This window comes from Mytilus edulis, chromosome 13 (genome assembly GCF_963676685.1).
Source record: "Mytilus edulis chromosome 13, xbMytEdul2.2, whole genome shotgun sequence".
NCBI classification, from domain to species: Eukaryota; Metazoa; Mollusca; class Bivalvia; order Mytilida; family Mytilidae; genus Mytilus; species Mytilus edulis.
Genome location: NC_092356.1, coordinates 48,208,101 through 48,227,600, shown reverse-complemented (window position 1 = coordinate 48,227,600; position 19,500 = coordinate 48,208,101). Strand labels below are relative to the sequence as shown.

Below are 19,500 nucleotides of genomic sequence, written 5' to 3'. Positions count from 1 at the left end.
CACAACTCCTAGAAATAGGAAGATGCTCCACATGGCGCAGCTTTATACGACCGCATAGTTCAAACCCTGGACAGTTGGGGCAATTATGGACACAACATTCAAGCTTGATTCAGCTCTGAATTTGGATTGTGATTAAATAGCTGACACAACATAGGTTTCTGACACAGAATGAATGTGGTCTAAGAACTTAAACTTAAAAACTTAAAAACTTAAAAATTTTAAATTGGACATTTACCTATTATGGTCCAATATCCAAAATATAAATACATGGTTAGATTCAGCATATCAAAGAACCCCAAGAATTTATTTTTTGATGAAATCAAATTAAGTTCAATTTTGGACCCTTTAGACCTCAATGTGGACCAAATTGAAAACCAGGCCCAAATATCTAAATACATGGTTAGATTCAGCATATATCAAAGAACCCCATATATTCAATTTTGTTGAAATAAAACAAAGTTTAATTTTGGACCCCGATTTGGACCAACTTGAAAACTGGGCCTATAATAAAAAAATCTAAATACATGTTTAGATTCAGCATATCAAAGAACCCTAAGGATTCAATTTTTGTTGATACCAAACAAGCCGAAGTTTAATTTTGGAGCACGATTTGGATCAACTTGAAAACTGGCCCCATAAGCAAATATATTAATGCATGTTTAGATTCAGCATATCAAAGAACCCAAGGATTCATTTTTAGCTCACCTGGCCGAAAGGCCAAGTGAGCTTTTCTCATCACTTGGCGTCCGGCGTCCGTCGTCGTCCGTCGTCGTCGTCGTCCTGCGTTAACTTTTACAAAAATCTTCTCCTCTGAAACTACTGGGCCAAATTTAACCAAACTTGGCCACAATCATCATTGGGGTATCTAGTTTAAAAAATGTGTCTGGTGACCCGGCCAACCAACCTAGATGGCCGCTATGGCTAAAAATAGAACATAGGGGTAAAATGCAGTTTTTGGCTTATAACTCAAAAACCAAAGCATTTAGAGCAAATCTGACAGGGGTAATATTGTTCATCAGGTCAAGATCTATCTGCCCTGAAATTTTCAGATGAATCGGACATTTCGTTGTTGGGTTGCTGCCCCTGAAATGGTAATTTTAAGGAAATTTTGCTGTTTTTGGTTATTATCTTGAATATTATTATAGATAGAGATAAACTGTAAACAGCAATAATGTTCAGCAAAGTAAGATCTACGAATAAGTCAACATGACCAAAATGGTCAATTGACCAGTTTAGGAGTTATTGCCCTTTATAGTCAATTTTTAACCATTTTTCGTAAATCTTTGTTAATTTTTGTAAATTTTTAGGAAATATTTTCCACTGTAATTACTGGTCCAAGTTCATTATAGATAGAGATAAGTGTAGCAACAAGAATGTTCAGTAAAGAAAGATCTACAAACACATCACCATCACAAAAACACCATTTTGTCATGAATTTATCTGTGTCCATTGATAATATGCTCATAGACCAAGGTGAGCGACACAGGCTCTTGAGAGCCTCTAGTTTGTTAAAATTAAACTAAGTTTATTTTGGACCCTTTGGACCTTAATGTAGATCAATTTGAAAACGGGACCAAAAATTAAGAATTTACATACACAGTTAGATTCAGCATATCAAAGAACCCCAATTATTCAATTTTTGATGAAATCAAACAAAGTTTAATTTTGGACCCTTTGGGCCCCTTATTCCTAAACTGTTGAGACCAAAACTCCCAAAATCAATCCCAAACTTCCTTTTGTGTTAATAAACCTTGTGTTCAAATTTCATAGATTTCTATTTATGTATACTAAAGTTATTGTGCGAAAACCAAGAAAAATGCTTATTTGGGCCCTTTTTTGGCCCCTAATTCCTAAACTGTTGGGACCAAAACTCCCAAAATCAATCCCAACCTTCCTTTTGTGGTCATAAACCTTGTGTTTAAATTTCATAGATTTCTATTTACTTAAACCAAAGTGATAGTGCGTCTTTGGACGATGATGACGACGACAACGACGCCAACATCATACCAATATACGGGTCGTATAAAAATTGAATCATAATTTCTTGTCGATATGCACATCTACATATTATGTCCTTATTATCTAAAAAGATTTTGTGAAATTCTGTTGTGTGGTTTCAGAGGAGTTGCGATGACAAACTGTTTCAGTAGTACATTAAAGCAAATAAGTTCAAAGGGGTGTAACTCCTAGAAAAAATATTGAATCGTAATTTCCTGTCGATATGCACATCTACATATTATGTCCTTATTATTCAAAAAGGTTTCGTGAAATTCTGTTGTGTGGTTTGGTAGAAGTTGCGATGACAAGAAACAGGACTGTGGGACTGACGACTGACAGCAACGGTTCAAAAACATTATACCCTTCGCAACTTCGTTGACATAAATACTTGATTGTAGTGCTCTTCACATAAAACCAAATTTTTCAAATTGCATTTGCTAATAAGAACAAACACTATTGAGCACTATGCTTCAGCGGAATGATTTGGTGGTTAATCTGGCTATGCTACATGCTGTCTTTTTGGTGAATTATTTTCTAAAGAAGAAATTGAAAAATAGTTTCATCATTCCCAAAAACTTAATTCTCCACCATATATTCATGTGCTTATCACAAAGTCAGGAACCTCATCAGCGGTTATTTTTTAGTCTTATGTTAATTTTTATTCATTTATGTCTGATCTGTGATACTTTGTATATATGACAAAGAAGATGTGGTATGATTGGTAATGAGACAACTTTCCAAGAGACCAAAATGACACAGAAAGTAACAACTATAGGTCACCGTTCTGTTCATTTATTGACAAAAGTTAAACACAGTATTAGTTAGAACTGAGTGTATTCTAGTTAGGCTCCTGCATGTCTATTGAAGGCTTTATGTTGCCCTTTAGATGACTTTTACTGATATTTGTTTCCTTTTATTCATAAACTGTTCACACAAAGACATGTCTCAACTTTATGTACACCAAAACCAGTAAGTCAGGTTTTTTGACTCCTTCAAAAAAAGACAATGAAAACAAGATATGAGTAAGATATCCCCCCATATCACATCAGTTTCAGGACAGTTGGCACACTAGTTGTGTGAATGTGTACATGAATGTGTTCCTAGATTATATGCACTCCTTTGAGAAAGATAATATGCATGAAAGTCTTCCATACCATTTGTAAAATGATAGCGGGCACCATGCCAGAGTTCGCGAAATCTTTTTTCCCCTGGTGGTCCTTGAAGAAAATCTGCTGGTCCTCACTATTAATCTATTGAAAAATACTAAAATTGTGTCAGTCCTATGCAAAATTTTGGTGGTGAAATCCTGAGGACTGACACTTTTCGCGAACTCTGCCATGCCAAAGAAAACTAACTTACACTACTGTGTATTAAAGGAAAACATGGTGTTCCATAATAATACATTTGATATATTTTGACATATTTTATTAAAATTGATCAACAGTACGAGAACATGTGTAGTTTTATATTGCTAATACTTCTTCACTACAACTGCATAAACAAAATAAACACAACCTTGTTTCCTCAAATGTAATGTGAATTAAATGATATAGTATGTTACATACTTAAAGTTTGTGAAAATATGTTTTGACTTTTAAACAGTTGACATAACACTGGTTAAAATTTTTCTAAATAATTACTCAAAATTTTTCAATACAAAATGAAATAAGTGTGCAAGAATTTTATAGACTTGCATTTTCCAGCACTGAGCAGTTATTTCTTTTTTCATTTTGAGAACATAAATGTCATTTCTTTTAGAATATGTTCTAGAAGAATTTAAGCTAATAAAAATTCAATTTTTTTTTTAAGTTGACCTTTTCACAAAATTTAATTGTTTTTAATCAAAAATATAAATGTCTTTCTTGACAGCCATTTAAACAATAAAGTCTTTATAGAAATTTAAAATTACAAACACCTATGCCATTTTAAAAATATTTTCCATCTGTATGCAGTCAAAAGCACTCATTTCACAATCAGCACTGTTATGAAGTGACAGACCAAAATCCTGTAGTTTCTTTATTTGAAACATTTTTAAAACAACTTTATCATCAAACTTAAGAAATTATGTATTTCAATTACTGTGAATTTTAAGGCTTTAACCATATATTCATCTGGAATGTGTGAATTCACCTTCACAAAAATGAAACAAATCTAATGAGCAAAGTTTTACCCTGGATTTCGAAGGAACACTCTCACCATATTTATTTATATCCACTTAACTCATTCCAACCTTTTTTTTTCACTTCAAGTACCATTAAACAGTAAATTTATCAAGACAAATCATTTTGCCATATTAAATATTTGCATTGGTTTCAGTATAAGTGAAACAAGTCTGACATTTGACGGATCCTTTTTTAACAGCCTAAAAATAGATGTTTTGGAAATGTTTTTCCTGGTTAACTTTCATTTCACCTTAGAAATCAATGTATAAGTTTAAATTAAGATAGCAACATCAAATACCAAGAAGTATTCACTGTTACAAAATAAAGCTCCATTGCTATTTTCATTTTAATCAAGTCTCACTTGCTCAAATTGTGTGATTCAATTCTTATGTTGGTTTTTTTTTCATTTTAAATAAATGACAAGGATCAGAAACTTTCAAAATAGTTAAGTATTCAAAATGGAAATAATCACTTTAGTACTCACAAAAGGAAAATACTCATTTGAGTATTTACATGGAAAAATAAAATTCTGTAAAGTAAAATCAAATAAAACAACCTTTATGAAAATCAGTACATACATATAAAAATTTCCTTCTTTCATGATAAAATAAAAATGTCAATAGACAAAAATGACTTGATACAAGTAAAAAAAAAAATGTTGTTTTAATAGGTTCTCAGCAATATAATTGGTATCAAAATTTTTAATTTGTGATTTGCGTATTTCTGATATATATTTTTATATATATACAGCACTATTATATACAATGTACACTTTTTACAATATTTACAAAAGGGAATGATTAATGAAATTAAAAAAATGTTTTTCATGCTAGTAGCATTTGTACTCATTAACGTGAATAAAAAATAGAGAAAATGAAATTATAATGGAAAGGGAAAAAATTTGCAAAAAAATATTAATCTAACAAAATTTATTATGACAAAAGTTTTTATTTTTAAACCAAAATAAGTACAGAAGCATGTTAAGGAAAATGTATTCAACTCGCAAAGTTCTTCTTAGACTGCAGTTTTTAAGACAACTCTATTACATTGATATTAAAATTAAACAGATGGTGCTAAGAGTTACTCAAAATTATGCATTATAAAGCAAAGGTTGAAGCTTGCATAGTATGTGTCAAATTAAAGGCAATATTCAAATCATCCAATTTTCATCTGCTGAAGAATTAAACCAGTTTTACTCTATGAACTATGATAAAGACAAACTAAATATACCGAAAATATCTATTCTTTGCGATGGTCAACAAAGTATATCCTTGAAACAATTATTTTTAACTAGACTATTATTCTATATGCAAAACAAATATATTTTAATTTTTAAAATATAAAATCAACAAATTTTTTAAAGAGATTTTTTTTCTTGGCTAAGAATTTTTCAATTATCTGATTTTACAAAGTTGTGATAAGGGAGATAACTCATCAAAATGATAAATTTCATTACTGTTTTTTTTATTCTTTACACTTAATAAGATGACTATTTGAAATTTTCTTAATTTTCCTGATTGTAAGTTAAGCATCATGATCTCAAATATATTTTGAGTAAATGAACATAGAGTTTTGTGTACTAAACAGTTCACATCAATGCAATATACATAAATTAACCTAGAGGAAAACATTCAATCCTAAATGGGTAGAATAGAGAATACAACCTTATAATATCTCAGTACTAATATATCAAGATGATTGATGATACTTAAAATAATACAAATATACTAAAGTGAAAACAACCTTTAAAATTAAAGAATGCAGAAAACTGCCACAAAAATAGCACCTAAATTTGTAGACACATTACAAAAAAATATTAAAATATCTACAAGCAGTTAAATTACTACAATATTGTAAAATATCTTAAACTGATATGTATTCCATCTTTAATTTTTTTTTATATCAATATCAGCATTTAATGCCATTTAAAAACCATTGCCAACGTTTAAAATTTCAGTGAATGAAACCACTGCTGAAGGGGAGGTAATTCTAAAAGTTTTTTTCATCATTTTTTAACTTTTTGTTTAAAAAAACCTGATATCTTGACTTCAATGTCTCAGTATTAACATATAAAGCAATTAAAAATACAATAGACTTGCATGCTCTGCAAGCTTTCCATTAAGAAAAGAGGAAACTATATAAAACGTGAGAGATAAAAAATACATAAAAGCCATTTTCCACCAATAAAGAAAGATTTAAAATAAAAATATTTAAAAGCAAATATCACAAATAAATATTCTTCTTATGTACATTTTCAGGACCTATACATATATATTGTGACCTTGGTGCTCTATTTGAACATATTTCCCCTCACTACAAAGGGGGAGTGTCTGTAAAATACTGACGAACAGTCACACATGTATCCAGTTTGACTGGCTGAAATATGAGTTTTATATCACATGATTCGTTACACGATTCATTATTTATACATAAGTGATGTGCTACAATTACTATAGAAACAATATTACTTCACAAAGTTTCAAGTTCCTATTGTTCAATGGACTAGCGAATGTCAAAATGTCACTAATTCAATATGGTCATATCAGCCAAAAAATCATTGACAAAGGAAAACAGTTTGACCACATTTCCTTATTTCTTCGAAGGACAATTTCCACTTTTCATCTTCCATTTTGTTGATTTATGACAAAATTTGTGTCAAATCCATTTCTTGAATCCATAGTTTCCATCAATTTGCAACAGCATTTCATTTGAAAGGTATACTCTACGCCTCTCTGAGAGGCATTCAACATTTACAATGCAGGACCAGTTAGCACATACAATGGATGATCATACATTTATAACATATCACATTTAGAAAGAAAACATTTTTGACTACAACATTCGTTCACTGCTATACTAGGAATCCCTCGGAAACTTGAAAGTGAGGTCCGTACAACTGTGCACGTAATGTCTGAATAGAATTCATTATTTTCTTTTGATGTCCTATTAAAGTCACACCTAATGTTTCTAAGTCTCTTGAAGTTATGGTTGACACTTGTTCCATTGTCCGATATCCAGCATTTAGGAAATTTTGTATATATCTGTCCATTTTGATAGAGATTAGCCATCCTTCCACATTATTGAATCGTGAAACTTCATTCACTGGGTTTAAGTCCATTAGTAAGTCAGCTCTGCAATAAAAATAATATATACAGTTTTACATACATATTAAACAGTGAAATTCTAAAATGAAAATGTGTTTTGATTGAGATAAGCATTTCAATTGATATTTTATAGTGTCTTTCAATGTTGTAATGTATCACTATTATTTCAGGCTAGGGTGAAGATTGGCACCAGTTTAAACGGTTAAACTTGCTGCGTTTTTTTGCACCTGTTTTAAGTCAGTAACTGTTGTTCAGTGGTTGTCGTTTGTTGATGTGGTTCAGAAGTGATTATCTTGTTTTATATAGATTTGACCATTAGTTTTCCTGTTTGAATGGTTTTGCACTAGTCATTTTTGGGGCCCTTTACAGCTAGCTGTTCTGTGTGAACCATGCCTCTGTGTTGAGGGTCGTACTTTGACTAATGATGGCTTACTTTTACAAATCGATGAAGAGTTGTCTTATACTTCATTTTCATTTTTTTATAGATTTAAATTTATGAAATTCCACCGAGTTTTTTGTATTGTAAATGATAAACATTACTTTTGTGTATAGTCCAATGTAATTTAAAATATCTTATTTCTTATCACACAAGAAAAAGTTCAAGTTGGAAACTTATTAATTCAAATTTAAATTGGTTTAATTTTATTTCAAATGCTAACATACCTTGGTTTTGCTATTTTCTTTAATAGCTCTGGTGCCCTTATGAATTTATCATGTGACCTAACAACTTGTTGCATCTTTGGTCGGTTTCCTCGCTCTTTCTGCCAACAGTCTAACATAAGTTGGTGAATAGCCTCTGGACAATCCTGAAATGAAAATTTCAAAATGGATTATCTCCCTTACATCAGTTGGGATAAAGCTAAGTTGTTATAAAAAAAACACCTTCTGCAAGCTATTTGGCTTGTATCAAAAACAGATTTTAAAACATTTGTAATAATCTATGCACTTAAAACCAATAATGTCAATTAAAGATGAATGAAAGAGTGAATGTTTATGAGATGCCACATTTAGCCATTTAGCAGCACAAACATTATTATTTTTTTTCTTTCAAATTTTAAATAACTTTTATCTAAGACTATCCAGGTGTCAATGTGTGCATTATTTTAATAATTTTTTTAATTAGAAAAGCTCTATTTAAATTAAATTCAGTCCTCAGCTAGAATGTATCTAAGGGGGTTTATTTGTGACACTATGACTTCTATAGTAAAGCTTCCATCCAAATCTTGACTTTAATAATTTATAATTAACAGGCTATTATTTCAACTTGCAATTATTTTTTTATAATTATTGAATTTGCAGAATTTCTTGTGCTTGAAATTTTTAATAAACAAAACTCCATGTTTATTCTGTATTACATTGTATAATGTTTTGTGCAGTGCATAACACTTTCCATAAAATGCATTTTGTATAAATAGTGTTGTGCATAGCGCAGAACATTCTATTGAAAATGGGGGATCTTCTTTGTAATAGAAAGTGTTGTGTGTAATTTTGGATTTTAAAGGAGTAAATCTGAACCCACTTAGCACAAGTATTAAATATTGCTGTATATATGACATACCATTGGTGGTGGAAGCCTAAATCCTCTCTCTACAGCTTGTATGACATATTGGTTAGACCAGTTCCAGTAAGGTCTCTCTCCATATGATATAATCTCCCACATGACAACTCCATAACTCCACACATCAGAGGCTGAAGTAAACTTTCTGAAAGCTATAGCCTCAGGGGCTGTCCATCGCACTGGAATTTTACCTCCCTAAAAATAAAGGTGTAGATTGTATTTTTGATATTAGCCCCCCTTTTTTTTTCCTTCTTTTTTTCCATGTATATTTCACATGAGCCCCATTTTTTTGTCCTTATCTAGTTAACTACATAGTCTTTCGATATATTGGCAGAATATCTTAGCAAAATAATTTCTAGAGTCAACATTTCAACTTCCCTTCTTTGCAGATGGGGCCTTATTGATCATATTACTCAAGTTTGTCAAGTATTATTTCGTCTTACAAATAACTATGTTTTTGGTTTTTAAATTCTTGAACATGAACAAAGGAAAACTGTGATATAATAATAATATGAAAGCAACAAAATTTGCAAGAAATTAAGAGTGCATAGTTCTGAAATGAAGACAAATCCCCCCTGACCACCCAGGCCCTCTAATATACTTACTTTAGTGGTATAAGCACCATCTGTAGTGTCTAAATCTATCTCCCTTGAAAGTCCAAAATCTGCTACTTTACACACCAAATTCTCATTAATCAAAATATTTCTTGCTGCTAAATCCTGTAATAGAAATATCATAGTTTCATAAGTCATGGTAACACTGTTTTTTTCTTTATTACACCCAAGGCAAAAATAGCTCATTTATAATCTGATGTCTTATATACCAATAGTCTGATCACTAAAATTTTACCACTATTTAAAGAGATTGTACATATTTTAGTCAAAAAACCAGTAACTAATTTGTATAGATCTTTTAAAAACACTATGGCTTTACTATACTGGTGATTTTATTAATTTTTCAACTATACCAAAAAGGTGTTAATGTTCCCCATCCTTTTCCATCTTGACATACACTTGTAAAATAGTAAAACAAAGGATTCTAGTTATCCATCCCAGTGGCGGATCCAGCCATTTTAAAAAGGGAGGGGTTCCCAACCCAGAGTAAAGGGGGGGGGGGGGGGGGGGGGGGGGTTCCAACTACATGCTCCCATTCAAATGCATTGATCGGCCAAAAAAAATTTCTGTGAAGAAGACTTACCCTATGTACATATCCCATCTCTGACAAATAGCTCATTCCAGATGCTATCCCTCTCATCATTCCAACTAACTGTATTACTGTAAATTTACCATCATTATTCTAAAAAAAGAAAAACAAATATCTGAAATTTGTACAAGTAACACAAAAAAAATCAAAATTATGTGCTATCCATATGAAACAATTCCAGTTTTCTACAATCTTAACACAATCTTAAAACAATTTCACATGATAAGAACATGATTCTAAGATATATTATGCATCAACCTTATAATATGTTAATTTGATTTATAAGCTGGACAATAGTACTTGATATGACCTATTCATAATAAGACAATGTAACACAATAGTACACAATTGTTAAACAAAGTCACATGATGTGACATTCATATGTATGTTGCTCATTGTTGAAGGTTGTACAGTGACCTATAGTTGTTAACTTCTGTTGTGTCATTTGGTCTCTTGTGATGAGTTCATTGGCAATAATACCACATCTCTTTTTTAATATATGACACAATTCTTGGACAATGTCACATGAAGAAGACCTAATCCTAACCAATACCTCCTGATAATGTTTATGTATCTCAGGTCTAAACAAAAACCATCCTTTCAGATTATCTGGCCTTATGTAAAGAAGATATAATAGGAAGATGGATTAGTGATCAATTACATCATTCTTTCTCTAACATAAATCACATGTTCGTCTTATCCGTGTATGAACATTACGATTAATGAAGAGTTGTGTAATAGCAGCTTCATATGATAACTAATGTATTACGTCCAAATCATTCTACTCAACACTAATCAAAATAGAGCATTTTTTCCCCCATAATCACCAAGAATAGGGAACTTTTTAATGGGGACGCCTGGCAAAATAATATAAAGTTTAAGAAAACTCATTTAGAATTTGATTTGTCCATTTATTTAATGGTAATTTCTTCCTCCATGACAATTGTTCCCCCATGGATGAGACGACACAATAAAAAATTTAAAAGCTGTAGGATTTCAATTCATCATTTAAAATTAATCACATTTTACCATGATCTTGTCACCAAACGTTTGTCGGGACAATTACGCCACATTTAGTTTCAATAAATAGAATTTTTTATCGTCAATTATATTTTCTTTTTGTCTCCAGATTGCACAATGTTTCTTTCTATCACAGTAAAAGTACATCTTTTTCTAGATATTGAAATTGCACTTCATGGCACAATATTTTAAATAATACAGTGTTACAATATATCAGTTTTTCTACACTTGGACAGTTTGTTGGTTTAAATTTTTGCTAACTTGTACTTTCCATTAACAGAAATTGGCTAGACCATTTATTCCAAATCAAAATTATAATGACAGAAACGAAATCAGCTGATCAAGGCTATACAAAAGAGTTACATTCTATACTACAAATAAAAGACTTCAAATAAAAGACTTATCTATGAAATCAGCCCCAAAAGCAATGTTGGTCTATTTTCTACACATCACTAATCAATATTAATAATTAAATTTAATCAAGAATGGAAAAACATTCATTATGATCAACTCTACTTTTATTCATGTTTTTATTTATTAATTTGTGTCCACAGAAACATAAAACTGACAAATCTGACAAATTATTGGTTGCCTCTAACAAAGGTTAATAATTAATTAAAAATCAGGCAAAATAAATGTTCTTAGTCATCAAGAAAAATGAGTTTTTGAGAACACTAAATAATTGAGCGTAAGATGTATAAGGGATAAGGGGAAAAGGGTCTAATTTAGAGCTTAATTACTCCAATCTTGAATGTCAAGATGTCGCAGAGAAATGATAATCCTCTACATTTTATGCAAGGTCAGTGAAATCAATTTCTAATTTTGATTTTAATTGATCAATATCTTCAAACAAAAATATTTATTGCCTGTAATTTTTCATGTACTCTTGACAAGATGCATTGCTTAATGTGCTTGAATGTTTTAACGACACCTTCTTCAGAACTGGCCTGTGTTTTTTGAACGAGCTTTGGTTACTAATGATAATTCAGGATTTTTCCAAATTGTCTCTTAAACCAAAACAAAGTGTGAACTGTTAAAAGAGAATGTTCTTATTTTTCCAAATTCAATCAATCACTCTTGAGTTAATGTAAAATGTAACAATTTAGACATGCCTAGTATATCAACATCCGTAATGTATCTCAAATTGAGAAACCCAATTGTAATAATTAAACTAAAAATTAAAATTGACCCGAACGATCTGGGAACCATGGACCCATTCTTTGATGCAATAATTTGACCTTGTAATGTCTGTAAACTTTGTATGAAGTGATTGGCAAAACCCCTGAAATCAACTATCCTCGAAATTGCAAGTTTTCTTCAATCCAGAAAAATAGATGACTATGAAAATAAATGAATCCTCAGTAAATGTATGTAAAAGTTTGTGAATGTACAGTACAATGAATATCTACTCTCAATCCAAAACGTTAATCATATTGTGGATTCATTAATGTTTGTTGGATACCAATTTTCGTGGGTACAGGAGAACAACGAATTTAGATGTTCAACGAATAACACATTTTCTAAAGGAATGAATGCAGACTGTGCCAAAACCAGGAATTCAAATATCCATGAATATGCAAGTTTTCTTCAATCCACGAAAATTTGTATCCAAGAAAATAAATGAATCCATAGCAGGTATATTTACTTACTCGTAAAAATGTATCCAAAGATCCATTCAACATATATTCTGTTACAATCATTATTGGATGGTCTGCAAAAACAAAATCTAAAATTCAGAATGAGTATGATGTTCACATTTCATAGACCAAATAAATTTACAACAATTAAAATGTAATGAATTCTGAAAAATGTATATGAAAATTTGAAGATAAAGGATAGATTTTAATATATTTTATTCTATAAATTAATTGCCATCAACCCAATCTACCTTTTCAAAATCTAAAGCACTATGGGTAATTTTATTGTTTGTACACCAAAGTGAAAATAACTTTACATCATTGCTTTAATTTCTATTTTCTTGGATGTTTAAACTAATAACAACTTTTTGGTGTAGTTTTTGAAAATATTACCCAGAATGCATTAGATTCTGAAATGGTGAATCTGGGTTGATTGTGCAATTTCAAATTATGTAATATAATTGAATGAATTGATTGATAGTTGCTTGCTTAACTTTAAACGCTAGCCACTACTGAGATTAACTAGCTATGTAATTCTGCCCACGAGTCCTTAAGTACTATTAATTGCTTACTCTTTGTGACTACTCCTTCTAAGTAGATGACATTAGGGTCATCAAACTGCCCCATGATGCTTGCCTCTGTAAGGAACTCCATTCTGTCTTTATCATTGGCTCCTTGTTTCAAAGTTTTGATGGCAACGGACATTTCCATTCTACGGGGAATTCTTAATTTTCCTTTACATACATCTCCAAATTCTCCTGAAATGATATAGAGGAAAATTTTCATAAGTTTTCCATGTTAAAATATCACATATTTTAAATCATTGGTGGCCTTCAACTATTTAATGTTTTGATGGAAACAGAAATTTCCATTCTACGAGGAATTCTTAATTTTCCTTTACATACTCTTTGATCAGGTTGGTGTGTTTTTGACAAATTCCCTATTTCCATCATTCTCAATCTTTTATTGCGTTCTAACCACAAAATATTTGATGTTGCACATATTCAGTTGTCACTTTCAATTTAAAGTTTTTTATATTATAAACATTACTTTTTCTCATTGGGAACATTTGAACAAATCAAAACAAGAATACATGTCCATAGCAAACTATGTCATACTAGTACAATCAGTTTTTAAGGTTCAGTGAACAGTGATATCTGGGTCAAACCTTAATTTGGCTAAGATTTTCAACATTTACATTATAGTGAACATATGTTCACTTCATGATAAACTACTTTATACCAATACTTAAACCTGATACAGGATGGAGAAATATACAGTTGTGTAAACATAATTTGCTGTGCTTCCATCATAAGCAGGGCAAAAAACATCAGAACAGGTAACAATCTGGATATTTTTCATAGTTAAAGCCTTGTTCTGAACATACCTCACTGAAAACATTGAAAGAAAACAGCAAAAGTTACATACCTCCTCCAATGACTGACTCTATAACTATATGAGAACTATCTATCTCCTTAGTGAACTCTCTCACTGCTTGGTTGGGATCCTCGTATGTATGGGGGTCTACGTAGGTCTTTACTGATCCCGGGGGTGTGAATAATGGCATTGTCACTGAAAAGTATAAATAGTATGTAATTATTTTGGGGTCATTACTTCATTTTGAAGGTTAAGTAATAAAATTGTCAATCGGTAAAATTATACTGAAAAGTATTAGTTTTTGCATTTTCATCTTTTATTACGCAACTTTCACTTTTCAACTGGTTTTTTTTTTCCTACTTCAAAACAGGTGATTTTGTGACTAAGCTGACTAACAGTCAAAATAAGATCATTCAGGCAATGATATATTTTTTAATTTTGTATTCAGTACAAAATATTAACTTAATATTTACAATAAACTCCATATTTGACCTTAAATTTGAATTTCTTCTTACAATGAAATATTGCAAAAATTAATACATTTATCAGTCAATGAAATATTTAAGACATTCACATACATTTTATTTCCAGAAAAACAGACTACATGAAGCAATGGCTAAAATTGCTATATATTTCTTATATACATTTTTTTTTAAACTAGTAGCAGTAAGAAATAAAAGGGGAACATGTATGAAGACTTGAATTTCCTATTTTCGTTAATCACTTTCACAAAGAATTTTTACTCTATATTTCCCTACTAAATCGAACTGGTACACAAAATGCCAAAACCATGTATACAGTACAATGACCACTGTCCATGACACTAGTTTACAATAATGCAGCAACTTTGTCAACACAAAAGGTACCAGTTTGAGCTGGTTCATCTATTTTACTAAAACAATGTTATATTTCCAATGCTTCATGTAAATCATGTTTCAACCCTTATTCATAAAATAACCTAATAGATTATACAACGAATGCTACATATATGAATGATGCATTTTCCATCTCAGTTTGAACCCTTTTTACTCTTAACATGAAAGTTTTTCTTGAACACTGCACATCAAGGCTCCTGTAACTAACAGAAAGTGCTCAGTTTTACCATCAAATGATTTTTTTTATTACAAAATTCCTTATTCAACCATGATTATTTTAACTACAAAGCCATATTATAAGTCAAGCAGCAGTCGTGTGATTAATGGTTATTTTATAGCTTTGCTTGGTGATTTCTAAATAATTCCACTTTTTCTATTACCATAATGCTTTTTTTTCACATTGTGTTTTAGCATTGGTATTTGACTTAATATCAAGATTTTTCAATCCAAATCAATACTCGTCAAGTTTTGTCTTTTGTTTTCAATGTTTTTGATTACTGTGACTTCAAAGAGAAGGAGAAATGTAAATAGCTCAAGAGTGAAAATATATTACATGCAAAATAAATGGCGTAATGAAGTGAAAGAAAGATTAATACAATTCATCCTCCAAATTAACCTTTAAACCTGGGGAAAATGGGATTTGATAGCTATAAAAAGTCATTCCATTGCAAATAAAATCATTTTTATGTCGTTAAATTTTGATTCCTCAGGCCATGTATAGAATTCTTAATCGTGATTTTACCATATTTTCGAAATGAATCGTCATTAACTAGTAATCTGACCTACAATAAAACAGAGGGATACAAACTAATTTAGTGGTAGAAAAGAGAATTGTCAAATTGGTATTCCCCAGGACTTACATTTTCCTAATAGATTTTAATTTTTAAATCCTTCTGATCTGAAACACATTAAAATAAGACTGATGATGGTATTGCATGGGTTGAAAATAAACTAATGAAAAAATATTTTTAATAACTAAGTCTTTAAATAAAGCATTAATCATGTTAATATAAATTAATTAAATTTTTAGATATGAATATTATAAAGTTAAAATTTTACTTATTTAAGTTATTTTTCTACTAGCGAAAGTCACAAAATAAAATTGCTGCAGAAGTCAGTTTGTTTACAGTATTTGGTAAGAAAACTTTTGGTGTCTACTAAAGAACAATTACATCCTCTATTAAATTCATTTAAGAATATCAAGGGACATGGCAATAACTACTTACTTGTCTTAAACTCTTATCTTTTCTTATTTGACCTGACCAGTGCATAGTTATATCTATGATCTATCACACAAGAGACAAGCAACCAAAAAATAATATCATTATTTCTTTCTCAACTATCAGCCTTAACTTGTATTAATTTATAAGAGATGGAAAGGTCAGATATGTAATTTAAGTGGTCAAACTCAAAAATAGTCAATACCAATTTTCACCTAAAGAAAATATATCTGACAAACAATATAAGATCGAGGTCACCATCAGAGAAAGATTTGACTAAATCCGACTGTACAACATAATACTATGTAACATCATGATGGTAAGAGGTTTATTGTAAGTATGATTTATCACTTGGCCTCTTTTACTGCTTTATTTGTATTTTTAATCTTTTTATCGTGGGAAGGGTTTGGGGGAAATACTACTTTACTATTTATACCACTACAGTCGCTTCATAATCCAATCTTAAATTACAGCAACATCAGTATAAAACCTGAATACTTATAACTGTAGAAAAGCCAAAAGACTATCATTTAACCTATCTTATTAAGCAAAATAAGTCTACAAATTTTGTTGAGTTAAGAAACTTGATGTACAGTAGCTAATTTTAAGTTTGAATCTTGGTCCCTTTATCTAACATGGGTGTGTTCGGTTTTCCCTCTTCAAATGACATATAAATGAAAGAATAATTTGTCAAACTAAAACTGATATGTAAGGCAAAGTCTACAGCACTACATCAGCTCAAATTGTTCAAAGTCCTTATAATTTTGTGCTTGCAGCTTCTATAATTTTACCACCATACAACATGCTGTGATGCAATGTGGCATCAATTTTACTAATATAAATTTTAAAACAGCTAAAACTATTCATGTGTGAAAATTTTTTCTTAAAGAGAATTCATAAGCATTTGAATTTTAACATTTTTGTGGTTTTAAAAAAAAGTAAGCTGTTGAAATTAAATTTGCTTAAAAGAAGCAGCTTAATGAAGATAAATTCATCTTAGATTCATCATCTGACAGACAATTTACAAGCTCAACAAGTAACCATAACACAGTGTGTGTACAAATACATAATTTTTGCTATAAGAAATTTGACAAATTTGAGCATGTATAAATACAGTAAAGCAGATATTATCACTCAAACCTTGCATATGTATTTGTCTAACAAATTTTGTGCAAACAAAGACAGCTTTATCTAAAACTATATAATGCCTAAATACCGATCTAATACAATCAAATGAAATACAAATCCGTTGTGTCCACACTACTTTTATAAAGATCTGACAATGCTCTATTTTACTGATTGTTCTGACAATTTGTTTGTTAACCAATGCGAGTACTGCAATGAAATTTTGATGTATAAATTTCACAACAAACAGTGAAACTGAAGGACCCAAAAAAGGTCTTAAAAACAGAAAATAAAACTAAGGTGTTATCAGATCATTGTAAGTAACGAGTGGACACAAGAAATGTATTTAAAACAGATTGCCTACAAATATGTGCAAGTCTGGGAACATAACTTCTTTTCTCTTTGAAGAACACTATAGAATAGGCCTACATCAATACACGAAGATAGAAATGGGAGATTCACAACAGAGAACGAGAGAAAACTGGACTTTCTACATACACTAACATTACAGACGACAGACTGTCTAAATATAGATTATTAGTAGTGTGATATATCATTGATTAACATGTGACATTAGTAGCCTATGATCTACCATACAGAATTACTTACAACCACCGTTCATGTGGGGCTCCAGTGGGGGGCAGTGAACAACTACAAAACAGAACCAGCAGTCGTGTTACTTGTGTTAACAGTGATCGCAAGCAAACATTTGATCATGAATTAATGCCTTTTATACATGTACCAATGGTATTTAGTTTTGGCATTGTTTTATACAGTTAAAAATTAATTTCAGATAATTAGTAAAGGAATTTCTGCCACCTATTAAGTTGAGATAATTAATGTATGAATTTCTGCGACCTAATAATTTCAGATAATAATTGTATGAATTTTTTGCAACCTAAAAAGCACTAACATAAAACCTCCATCTTCAGTTTTGAGAAGTGCCTTAATTTTCCTTGTTTGATTGAAATGTTTTGGATATTTATGTACTCAAGAGATTAGCCCAAATTATACAATGTACAGCAATTTATTACTATTTGAGCATTGAAATCAGAGAAACCCCAGAAAACAAGAACCATTTCTTACAACCACCCATACACCAAAATCATGCTTTTAACTCAACCTAAAATACTCAATTTTTAAACAGCATTCTGGCATTCAAGGCAAATTGCAATGAAATGAAAGGAGAGAGGGATAGGGAACAATTAGCAGGTCCTAATGTTACAAAACGCAAAATATATATATATGGTTTATGTAAGCATAAATTTCTAAAGTAACAAGCAGCCATAAGCCAAACATAAGCAAAATTATAAATTTTCAGCACAGAATGATTTGTGTCCTAAGAAAAATCAATACATTGCAACCACAATACTAAAAGATATGAAATGAATAAACTTTTATCAATGTCATGCTAAATAAATTATCATCAGTATTAAATGACAACAATAAATGAATGAACATAAAACATCAAGTCATTTTTTGTGATGGAACATTTCCTATATTTTTTTCTGATTATTTATAAAACCAAACTTTCCACATAAAAAATACCAAAGAAAAATGCATCATTCATAAAAATCCCTTCCCATAACATGCTTTATAGTCGATATGTAAAATGTTAATTTGTTTGTGTTGTTTGTTAATTAGGTGCCATCATGAGAAATTAACATGATTTAATATCCATAAGGATTTCAAAAAAAAAAAAAAAAAATATCAAGGTATGAGCAAAGAATAATACAAACAATAAATAATGGATTGATGATGTGTTTAAAAGTTAATTTCTCATGTTATATGTAATATATGTAATATTACAGCAGTATTTTACTGTAATACAGCTAATGTATGAACAGAAAAGTATTGAAAAGTGAAACTTCCTTCAGAAATGATAGTTTCTAAATTTCAAATGGGTTGGCTTTTGGCTTTTGGATATAATATTTTCTTAACTGAGCCAACAATGCCCTTCTTTGAATATCCATATTTCAAAAATTGGGTAAATTTTGACTCAGTATTCAGTTAATTAATGACTTGAGTTGTCCCAACAAAAGTTTCACTTTTTCATGTCTTTTGCCGTACGTCTCATATGATAAGTACGACAAAATAATAAACTTATTGAATTATCATCAGTGCTATAAGTGCCTACCCTCACCGTGTCCATAATGTAGAGTATCACAGTCGCCTCCCTTTGTCTCACTGCATTGTGGACGATTTCTGAAATAATGAATAT

The 19,500-nt window shown here is 30.5% G+C and overlaps 1 protein-coding gene across 16 annotated transcripts in view; it reads right to left on the bottom strand.

Annotated features, from left to right (window-relative positions):
* Positions 1 to 3,401: 3,401 nt before the first annotated feature.
* LOC139500788 (ephrin type-A receptor 4-like) overlaps positions 3,402 to 19,500 on the bottom strand; it is an 83,191-nt gene continuing 67,092 nt past the window's right edge. For 2 of the 16 annotated variants that reach the window (XM_071289629.1, XM_071289634.1), the window contains 10 exons: positions 19,417 to 19,484; positions 17,889 to 17,930; positions 14,111 to 14,254; positions 13,255 to 13,440; positions 12,695 to 12,771; positions 10,020 to 10,118; positions 9,428 to 9,541; positions 8,823 to 9,017; positions 7,928 to 8,070; positions 3,402 to 7,291 (listed from right to left, as the gene is read on the bottom strand). In XM_071289629.1, the coding sequence (XP_071145730.1) occupies positions 7,012 to 7,291; positions 7,928 to 8,070; positions 8,823 to 9,017; positions 9,428 to 9,541; positions 10,020 to 10,118; positions 12,695 to 12,771; positions 13,255 to 13,440; positions 14,111 to 14,254; positions 17,889 to 17,930; positions 19,417 to 19,484 (1,348 nt within the window). In that variant the 3' untranslated portion in view covers positions 3,402 to 7,011. The remainder of the gene's footprint in view (positions 7,292 to 7,927; positions 8,071 to 8,822; positions 9,018 to 9,427; positions 9,542 to 10,019; positions 10,119 to 12,694; positions 12,772 to 13,254; positions 13,441 to 14,110; positions 14,255 to 17,888; positions 17,931 to 19,416; positions 19,485 to 19,500) is intronic. The other 14 variants (XM_071289631.1, XM_071289637.1, XM_071289630.1 and 11 more) reach the window with 7 other exon arrangements.